The sequence below is a fragment of the Bombina bombina genome, chromosome 8 (assembly GCF_027579735.1).
Source record: "Bombina bombina isolate aBomBom1 chromosome 8, aBomBom1.pri, whole genome shotgun sequence".
In the NCBI taxonomy this organism is placed as follows: domain Eukaryota; kingdom Metazoa; phylum Chordata; class Amphibia; order Anura; family Bombinatoridae; genus Bombina; species Bombina bombina.
In genome coordinates, this window is record NC_069506.1 from 41334077 (window position 1) to 41346013 (window position 11937).

The 11937-nt window shown below is 34.9% G+C and overlaps 1 protein-coding gene across 2 annotated transcripts in view; it reads left to right on the plus strand.

Moving 5' to 3' along the window:
- Positions 1-11937, plus strand: part of MEGF6 (multiple EGF like domains 6) — a 681655-nt gene that overhangs the window by 568893 nt on the left and 100825 nt on the right. For both annotated transcript variants that reach the window (XM_053690339.1, XM_053690340.1), the window contains one exon: positions 5434-5565. In XM_053690339.1, the coding sequence (XP_053546314.1) occupies positions 5434-5565 (132 nt within the window). The remainder of the gene's footprint in view (positions 1-5433; positions 5566-11937) is intronic.

The window sequence follows — 11937 nt, forward strand, 5'->3', positions numbered from 1 at the left end:
TATGCAGCTAAAAATAGTCATAATTTTCACTTGATTTCAGCACAGGTGCATTTCATGTTTGAATAGAAAAAGTTTTGCAATATACTTCCGTTAGTGAAAATGTTTATATACAAAAATGAAATGCACCTGTGCACAATTAAATTTTGACCTTTCTATTCCTTAAAGGAACATGAAACCCAAACATTTTCTTTCATTATTCAGATAGAGAATACAATTTTAAACAACATTCCAATTTACTTGTATAATCAAATTTGCTTCATTCTTTAGATATCTTTTGCTGAAGAAATAGCAATGCACATGGGTGAGCCAATCCCACGAGGCATCTATGTGCAGCCACCAATCAGCAGCTTCTGGTCCTATTTAGATATGCTTTTCAACAAAGGATACCAAAAAAATGAAGCAAATTAAATAATAGAAGTAAATTGGAAAGTTGTTTAAACTGACATACTCTTTCTAAATCATGGAAGAGAAAAATTGTGTTTCATGTCCCTTTAAAGGGACATTAAACCCCAAATTTTTCTTTTATGATTCGGATACAGAATACAATTTTAAACAACTTTCTAATTTATTTCTATTATCTAATTTGCTTCATTATTTAGATATCCTTTGTTGAAGAAATAGCACTGCACGTGGGCGAGCCAATCAAACGAGGCATCTATGAGCTGCCACCAATCAGCAGCTACTGAGCCTATCTAGATATGAAGCAAATTAGATAATAGAAGCAAATTAGAAAGTTGTTTAAAATTGCATTCTCTATCTAAATCATGAAAAAAAGAATTTGGGGTTCATGTCCCTTTAAGTAAGGTAGTTTATCACCTTTAGATGGGAAGCATTTCTGCCCACTTATGTGATTGGAGAATGCGTGACCACTAGCACTTTTCTGGTTTTATTAAAGTGTGAGAAAAAAGGTGACCTGATCAACTTTGGGTGTCATGTCTAGCTAGGCTAGTCTGCTTTTATTATTACATGGAAGACTGGAGAAAAACACTTAGGGCTAGATTACAAGTGGAGCGCTAACAGTTACACACAAGCGTTAAGGGGTTTATCCCGGGAGTTTGTGCATGTCAGGTCTTCTTGAGCGCAATTGTAGTTAACACGCGGGTTATCCTCAGTGCTCTGGTTAATTGTTAAGTGAAACAAAAAAGTGTCACAAATCACATAAAAAGTACATTAGAATGTACAGTTACACTCATAATAACACCATCTAATAAAATGTTAATTTAAAAAAAATTGCAGAATAAAGTTAAAAGGGCTCAAATATATGAGGCAGGCAAAGGGCTACGCTGTGTTGATGTGTATGCTGAGGTTGGCTGTAACTCGTTTTTAACTATGGATAAATAAATTGGAGTTTTTACTTGCAAGACAAATTTCTTCTTTTCTTTGGACTTTAACATAGAGATACATACATATACATGTCTAAAGATGTATAAGTATGTATATATGTGTGTGTGTCTATATATGCATATATATGTATTTATTTATATGTGTATTTGTATTTACATACATATATGCACATATAAACACATAAATACATATGTAGATACATATATATATATATAAGTACATTGGAGCCCTTTACAGTCAAGTAGATGAAAATATAAAAAGCATATTTATGCAATATTCATACTTAATAAAGTGTTATACTGTGCATTTACTGTAAGTTTTTCACATTCCAATGTTCCTCACATAAGGGAATATGTTCCAAGTATTTTTCAATAGATATTCCTATATATATCTATAACTATATATAATATTTTATATATATATATATATATATATATATATACAGTGGGTATTGAAAAGAAATCACCCCCCCTTGAAAAAAATCACATTTTGTTGCTTTGCAGCCTGAAATAAAGACAAACACAGTTTATATTTACCCAGTTGTAATAACCCCCTTTTAAAATTACTTGTAAACTCAATCAGGTGTAGCTAATCACCTTCTCAACAGCAAACACAAAGCCATTTGACCTTCAACTGTGATCAGCTGTGGGCATATTGATTAGCTCAGCATGAAAAGAGCTTTCCTGGAGCATCTCAGTCCCTGGTAGTGCAACTGAAGTAAACAATCAACTATGGGTGGCAAGGCACTGTCAAAAGATCTCCGGGATAATGTTGTGAACAGGCACAAGTCAGGAGATGGATACAAGAAAATATCAAATGCTTTATCAATGCCTAGAAGCACAGTGAAGTGTATTATTAGGTATTTGGTACAGCACAGACCCTCTCTGGATCAGGGCATTGCTCCAAACTGGATGAAAGAGCCAGGAGGAAACTGGTCAGAGAGGCTACCAAGAGGCCCACAGCAACTCTGAAGCAGTTGCAGGAATTTATGACATTGTCATTGTGTGCATGTGACAATATCACGAATTCTCCACATATGTGGCTTGTATGGGAGGGTTGCAAAAAAAAAAAAAAACACTTCTCAAGAAAGGCCACATGCAGTCACGACTGAGCTTTGCCATAAAACAGCTAGGAGACTCTGAGACCACATGAAAAATGTGTTATGGTCAGATGAGACTAAAATTGAATTATTTGGCCTCAACACCAAACAATATATCTGGAAGAAATCCAATACAGTTCACCATCCAAATATCACCATACCTACAGTAAAGCATGGAGGTGGTAATATCCTGTTATGGGGTGTTTCTATGCAGCAGGCACTGGAGCACTTGTCAGGATAGAAGGGAAAATGGATGGGGCAAAATACCATCAAATTCTTGAGGAAAATCTGTTGCCCTCTTCCAGGAAGTTGTCAATGGGAAGAAGTTTTACCTTCCAACATGACAATGACCCAAAGCACACAGCAAAAATGACCACACGTCGGTTGAAGGAGAAAAAGGTGAATGTCCTTGCATGGCCTAGTCAGAGCCAAGACTAAAACCCCATTGAATATCTGTGGCATGATTTGAAGACTGCAGTCCACAAACGGTCACCATCAAATGTAACGGAACTGGAGCAGGTCTGCAAAGAAGAGTGTGCAAATATTGCACAGTCTAGATGTGCAAAGTTAGTAGATACATATCCCAACAGACTAAAGACTGTAATTAAAGCAAAAGGTTGTTCAACAAAATACTGACACAAGGGGGTGATCCTTTTTGCAACTCAGTGTTTTTGAATTGTCTTTATTTTTGACTGACATGTTGGTGTTATATCTTTCACTTAGATGTTCTAAGTTGCACTGAGTAATTACAACTGGATAAACAAAAACTGTGTCTGTCTTTATTTCAGGCTGCAAAGCAACAAAATGTGATTATTTTCAATGGGGTGATTCTTATCAATACCCAATATATATATATATATATATATATATATATATATAGTCCATGTAGAAAATAAGGTAACAGCACCACAGCACACAATCTTCTTTTAAAGGTGAAAAATCTTTATTTGAGGTTTAGCAACCAGTAAAAAAGCGACGTTTCGGACCTACATAGTCCTTAATCATGCATAAGTTAAAATCAAACAAACAGACTTTAAAAAGGGTATCTGGACCAATCATGCTTCAATTCTCAGTGTTAATTGGTTTAACCCATACCTATCCAGGTTTGTAAAGCTGACATAGGTACAACTAAAATGTCTGATGTAAATTACTTAACTACCCCTAATAAAGGCTGTTACCCCTGCTTACACTGTGCCCAATGTAATTCAGTTATTAAAGGGAAATTCTTAGCACAAAATGACAAAAGAAAGCAATATACAATCAATGGGTTATATACATGCCAAACTAACTATGCAATCTACCTACTTAAATGCCCATGTGGCCTTTGTTACATTGGCGAGACCACCCAAGCCGCCAGGGATAGGTTTAGTCAACATAAAGCATCCATTAAATCAAAAGATATGTCACTTCCAGTATCAGCACATTTTACAAATATGGGCCATACAGTAAGCCAGCTTCGCTTTCAAGTGATTGACCATATCCCCCATCATAGAAGAGGGGGTAATAGGGAACTAAAACTAAAACAGAAAGAAGTATGGTGGATTAAACGTCTGAACACATTACATCCATATGGTCTGAATAGAGATTATGATTTGTATTTGTTTTTATAATGGTTTTAAATGATGGAATATATTCTGGTACCACTAGAGGTCACTGTGTTGTTGAAATTTACAAACCTGGATAGGTATGGGTTAAACCAATTAACACTGAGAATTGAAGCATGATTGGTCCAGATACCCTTTTTAAAGTCTGTTTGTTTGATTTTAACTTATGCATGATTAAGGACTATGTAGGTCCGAAACGTCGCTTTTTTACTGGTTGCTAAACCTCAAATAAAGATTTTTCACCTTTAAAAGAAGATTGTGTGCTGTGGTGCTGTTACCTTATTTTCTACATGGACTGTATACACTGGAGTTTGGCTGATACTCCTTGGTAACGTGCACACAGGTGGGAAAGAAACTTTACTAAAACCTATGGTGCTGGATTCAACTCACTTACTTCTTATATATATATATATAAAATATTATATATAGTTATAGATATATATAGGAATATCTATTGAAAAATACTTAGAACATATTCCCTTATGTGAGGAACATTGGAATGTGAAAAAATTACAGTGTGTGTATAAAAATATAATTATGCAAAATACCATCCGATATGTAGAAGTATTTATGAATAAATAGAACATATTCTGCTATGTGAAGAACATTGGAATGTAAAAAATATTCATATTTTCATGTCAGGTTGGTGCACATGAGAATATGCATTCGGGTTTATGCGCAAGTAGGTTTTTCCCCCCACTTTTCTTGCTTCCTTGACTTCTATGGGGCACGATATTTTAACTTCAGCTTTTTAAGCTTGTTGGGCTAGCACGCAAGCAAAAACTGTTTACTTGTAATTCGAGGGCAACCCGATGTGCGCAAAAAGCTTACTTCTAGCGCAGTTAACGATTGAGCGAGAGTTAATCTGGACCTTAACTGGGGATATATATATATATATTAATCAATTAAATTATAATAATTAATAATGCACTGATTAAAAAGACATGAAACAAAACATTTTTCTTTCACTATTCAAATAAAGCATACAATTTTAAACAACTTCCCAATTTATTCTATTCTCTTTTTGTTCTCTTGTTATCCTTTGTTTTTAAAGCATACTTAGGTTGGCTCAGGAGCACCAACACACTACTGGGAGCTAGCTGATTATTGGTGGCTGCACATATATGCCACTTGTCATTGGCTCACCACATGTGTTCAGCTAGCTTCTAGCAGTGAATTGCTGATCCTTCAACAAAAGTTACCCAGAGAATTAAGCAAATGTGATAATATACGCAAATTGGAAAATTGTTTAAAACTGTATGCTCTATGTAAATCATTTTATACCTCTGCTTTTGTTAAAAAAAAAAGACAATAAATAACTTTTCTTAAAAAACACTTCTTGCACTAAAGAGAAATATCTTCCAAAATGTTGTGTTTTCTCTTTAGTTTGTTTTGATGGCACGTTCGGGCCAGACTGCACTCTGACGTGTGAAGATTGCACAAATGGTGGAACATGCAATACAGAGTCAAATGGCTGCTTGTGTCTAGCTGGCTGGACTGGACTGATATGCAACCAAAGTAAGTAAAAGGTTTATTTGTATTGTTCATTAAATGAGCAAAACTTTTGTTGTTAAAATATTAATTTAATCTGTTGTTTTTTTTTTCCTGTATAATAATCTGCTGATGCTATAAATTAATTTGTATGTGTATAACTGCTTTTGATGCCTATTGTCATTATATACTGTACGTAAAGGAACACTAGACACATTTTTTTTCTTTCATGATTCAGATAAAGCATGCAATTTTAAGCAACATTCTCATTTACTCCTATTATCAATTTTTCTTCGTTCTCTTGCTATCTTTATTTAAAAAGCAGGAATGTGATGCATAGGAGCCGGACCATTTTTGGTTGAGATCCTGGGTTATGCTTGCTTATTGGTGGGTAAATGTAAGCCTCCAATAAGCAAGCGCTGTCCATGGTGCTGAACCTAAAATGGGCTGGCTGCTAAGATTTACATTCCTGCTTTTAAAATAAAGATAGCGAGATGAAGAAAAATTGAGAATAGGAGTAAATTAGAAAGTTGCTTATAATGTCATGCTCTATCTGAATCATGAAAGAAAAAAATTGGGTTCAGTGTCTCTTTAAAGGGACAGTCTACACCTTGTTCATCTTAAAGTCTTACCTTAGATTAAGCTGCATGTAACATCCTGCACCCCTTTCTATATCATGCAGCAGAAATGGTAAAAAATATATTTTAAAATGAATATTGTTTCTGGCCACTTTGAAATGGCTGACAAGCCCCGCCCACTGATGACATCATGATCTGGGCTTTATCTAGGCACTGTGCTGAATAGCATTGACAGTCTGTTGAATCCAACTAGTGCGCCTTTTGTGATTGGATGCTATATGTAGCCCAGATCGTGATGTCAACAGTGGGCAGAGCTTGGCAGCTATTTCATAGAGGCCAGAAACAATATTCATTTAAAAAAAAAATTGCTGTATGATATAGAAAGGGTGCAGGAGGCTATATGCAGCTTAATCTAAGGTAAGACTTTAAGATGACTAAGGTGTAGGCTGTCCTTAAGTGTCCCATATTTGGAAGCTCTGTGCCACTCTCCAACCCCACTACATTCTTTATGAATTGCAAAGAAATACTAGGGGCCACTTGGCCAAACCCTTGAACAACCTGACCCCCCCCCATGCCATTCTATACTCAACCCATGACATACCTTAACTCTACCTCTAGACCACCCTGGTTTGCCACAACTTCACTTATGGGCTGCATAAGCTCAGCACCAGCCTCCTGGTCCCAGAGGCTAGTCAGGAAATGCAGCGAATGGTTGGTCATCCTAAATAAACATTTGCAATACTTAGAAGTGTTTTAATAGTTGGATGACCTTTAATGCTGATGTATATCAATTTAGGTGATATCTGGAATAATATGTATATTTCACTTCACTCATAGTAGTTTATGTTTGTTTTAGTTATTTTAACAATTTATTATTTTATTTAATTAATTTATGTTTTTATTTGTTGTACCTTGTCAAAGAAACAAAACATGTTGTGGCATTATTATGGATAGCTTGGTGGGGAGTGGGAAAAAGAGTGATATGACATATCCCCCCCCCACACACACACAAAATATAATAGAAGTTTTAATAACATTCATGAAAGCTATGTAAAGGGCCATGTTTTTTTAGTTGAAGGGCAACAGATCCCTGAATTATTTTCTGGATGAGGTTTAGATGTTCCTGGTTTCACTTTATGAAACAATAAATATTAATAGGGAAAGTGGGACTGAGCTCTTAATTCAATCATCAACAAAATGCATGATGGCTAAGAGCCAAGGGAATTGTTGTAAATACATTGAATAGGTTGACAAATTTAAGAATTTGTGTGAAAGGTTTATGGCCACGTTTCAAGAGTTCTTGAAATGGCCATTTCTGTGATATTTCTCAATAAAAAGTGATTGCCTTCTGTAGTAATTTGTCCATGTATTTAGAAATTAAGATAAATCATTTTGTAGTGCACATTATTATATGGTTTTTTTTTATACCCGTAGTTACGGCCTTGCATTTGTTTTTTAAAAAAATTGAATTCTGTTTTATTCAATCCTTATACATGGTCACTATCTAATATCAGTAGTGCCACATCATCAATGTTACTTGGGAGAAAAAGTATATCCTAGTATGAACTTCTAGTTTATTTAAGGAAGCCAGTAGGGGGGTTAACTTTGGTTTATATTAGTTGATTCCACTGGTTTGGCCAACATTTTGGTTTAAAAAATTTGGTTCAAAAACTACGGGCACAATAAAATGTAAACGTTTCCATGAACTTAGACTCTTCTGGAATTGGTCTCCAAATAGCTTGTGGTTTTTTTGGTATTCTGTGTTCTCACTTTTCAGTTTTGATCTTAAAAATAGAAACAATATTATTTTAGACTTACTCATGGAACAGATTTCTTAGACAATAAGCATGTGCTGTATTTTCCATAGCTTTAAGGGTCTTTATTCGTGTTGAGTTTTGGCATGGCTAAGGTTTACTACAATAGCTGCCAAAAATAAAATCTCTCCATTTGGATTCAGTCCCTCTTTCAAGATCTCATTATTTGTGTTATTGGCACAGGCAGTTTAAAGAGTGGACGTTGAATGTTTTGTTGAAATGTCCCGTGGTGAAAATATTCAGTAAGGCTTCTGGATTCTATAATGTTACCTTTATTTTTCCATTGTATAAGACATCTCTAATGCCTTTTCTGTATTTCTGCATAATCATTTGCTCTTTTTATTTTAGACACAGTGCTGCCTAATTTTTAAAGATTTTGTAGATTTGAATCATGGATAGCTTAGTGCCTTGTCACTAAGGTACATAATTGTGAACAGTGTCTGATACATATTGCTATCTATCTATCTATCTATCTATCTATCTATCTATCTATCTATCTATCTATCTATCAACTATCTATCTATTGTATGTAAAAAAAAAATATATATATATATATGTTAGGGATGGGCGAATGTGTTTATATCCGAATTCGAATGTTAGAACGAATGTTATTGTAGAAATTCGATTTACATGATAGAATGTTGATAAGAACGAATATTCTTAAAAATTTGATTTTCGAATGTTATTTACAGTTTTCGAATGTCACATTCGAATTCTAATGTCACATTTGAATTTGAATGTTACATTCGTATTCGAATGTTACATTTGAATATCACATTCGAATTCGAATATTACATTTATAAAACAATTGTAGACTAAAAACACTATTTCGAATGTCACATTCGAATCGAATATCACATTCGAATCGAATGTCCCATTCGAATTCGAAAATTACATTTATAAAACACAGTATTAGACTAGAAATACTAATTTCGAATTTGAATGTCATATTCGAATCGAATATCACATTCAAATCGAATATCACATTTAAAACACAGTATTAGACTAGAAATACTATTTCAAATTCGAATGTGACATTCGAATTTGAATGTAGCATTCAAATTCGAATATTTCATTTATTAAACACTGTTGTAGACTAGAAATACTATTTCAAATTTGAATGTCACATTCAAATTCGAATATTACATTTTGAAATTTAATGAATACATAGCTAAACATTCTATTATTCGAACAAATATTTTCGAATTTTATTGAAAAATTCGAAAACAAAAATTCAAAAATAGAATGTTAGAAGGTTATATAAACATTTGAAATTTGATTCAAACGAACGAAAGTATCAAAATTCGTTTTAAATTTCGAATTTTTAGAAACATTCGCCCATCCATAATATATATATTACAATGTTTGTACCAGCTGTCCCTGGATATTATGGCTATGGACAAGGGCCTACAATATTTTAATATGAATGTGGACTCCAAGGTGCATGGAGGTTTAGAGAATAATATAAGACTACAAAAAGATCAGCAAGTAAACCTTATCCAGCAACCCCATATAAAGCCTAATTAATCAACCTCCCAAATAGACACTACCAAGGATGTCTGGTAAATAATGTGTTATTTATTGTATTCTTAATCATGTGCAAAAAAGTGTACAAAAAGAAAAAACACACATTAATTGGTAAAAAATATAAGCATATGCAATTCATTCATTACCTAGAGAGCAGGGGTACCCAGAACAATATAGTTATAATATATTAAGCCGGCAAACAGACAAATAAGTATCTACATATGAAAAGTTACTAAAGCAAACTTCCACATGAACCGTCCTTGTAACTGGACTGCCATTTGCAAATACACGGCAACTGCATGCAAATATACAGCAACTGGATATTCCCACAATTACTCCTTCACTCCCTATGTAGCCTGACAGAATATGTCCTAGCGGGCTAGCAAGCAACCATTATTGGGGGCATATATGATAGTTCAAATTTCATTCAATACTTCGTCCCATACCCTTACTTGTTACCATAATGCAAGTTGACAAATGCCAAAAGGGACAGATACACAGATGATTCCGGTAATGAAATAACAGGTGAAAGATCACACAACGCTTTTCCTTTCAGCGTCTCCTTCGTGTTACCTGTTATGATGAAATAGCCGTGTTCACCCCCTAGGCCAAAAAGCTTCGCTTACCGTTCATAGGTATATAATAGAACCGTCCATGGCTCACATAAGGAGACTTACAAAGGGTTCCTGGGTGCAGAATTAAGTAAGAACGCTGTAATTCCAGCCAGCGTGGAAGTCAGCAATAGCCGATACAGACTCTGCTACACGTGTTTCCCCCTACGTCACTTGGGGTTTCATCAGGCACAATTAATCAATTAATATATAATGTAATAATAATGAAATATAAAGGTGCTGTAGAGTATTTTTAAGAAATATGTTAGCTTTAGAAGACTCATTTTACTTGTGAGTAGGCTTACCAGAAGTCCCACTTTTACTGGGATTGTCCCGGTTTGGAGGCGCTGTCCCAGTGTCCCACCCAGTTGTTCATTCTGTCCCAGTAGGGTTGCCACCTCCAGGTTTCAAATCATGTGTCCGGGTTTCAGACCACCTGAAACCTGGACACATTATTCAAAATGACTGGACTGTGGCTCTCCAGCATAGTTGGATGCTGGTACTTTGTTACATACAGCCCTGCTTAGCTTAACGTCCGTGTCCTTCAAAGTTTACATTTAGTAAAACAGGCTGAGTGAGCAGCATAGGTTTTTTTTAATTTTGTAGTACTACTTGGTTTATTTTTCTAAGAATTTAACACCCCCCGACCCCTGGTGACATTGCCGGTAATACACCTTTAGGGGAATTATATGGGTATGACCAGGAAGTGCAGACATGCAGGATTTTTGGCCTGGATCTTGCTTTACCTCATGCAGGATAGCATTTTGGCTATAATCTTCCTGCATTATGGTATAGAGTAGCCTATTAAACAGCTTTGCAGGTACGTGTTTCTTTTTTACTTTCATTCAATGTTGTATTTATGCCTTATCAGTATTTGGCTCTGTTCCTTAATTAGACACATAAAACAAATATTACACTGCAGATATTAAATTGTGAAATTGATAATTATGAAAGTGATAATTATGCTTGATGTTTGGCATTATTTAGAATCTGAGATTTAGATTAATGATTTATTTACCATGACAACGTAATGGTGCCTTTTTCACTAGGGGGTGGTGTTATGGTCTATTTAAACTGTGTGATTCACTTGTTTGACTGAGGAAGGGTAGAGTATCCACAAAACATTACGCATATAAAAGCTACTACTTTAAAAGGACTGGTAATTGCCAAACCCCCTTGACCGCGCTCCTGACCACACCCCCACTGGCACCGCACCAGGTGGTCCCAGTTTCACCTCTAAAAATTATGGTAAGCCTACTTGTGAGGGTTATAGGGTTAAATACCAGTTAATGCAGTTAATATATTTTTTATGGCCTTGTATTAGAACATCTGCTGATATGTATTAAACCAATAAAATATTGACAGCTCAAGTAGTATAGTTAAAGGGACATTCCTGTCAAAATTTAAATGCACATAGATTAATTACATATTTGCAATTATTCGTATTAGCAAAAATGCTTCTAGTAAAAGTTATCACTGTTTTAGTGCTAACATTTTCTCTGCACGTGCATGTGGAGCATTGCTGGATATTCTCAGCGCACCAGCATTTTAAATACTGCAGCTGCTTAGATTATCAGTGGGGCTTGTATCATGTCAGCAATTAACAAATTGAGCTATTATCAGATAGTACAAGCACCTTAGGTTCTCTGATCAAGTGTTGTGTTTAAAAAGCTGGTGCACGGTGCATACTTAGATACACTTTTGAAAGAGCTATAGCTTTTATTGGAAGTATTTTTGCTAATTAATGCATATTACAAAAATGCTTCTGTTCAATACCGAAATGCATCCATGTGGTTTCCAATTTTGGCTGGAATATCCCTTTAACAATAAGTGTAGCTTACGGTATATTGATACAATTCCTCGAATAAG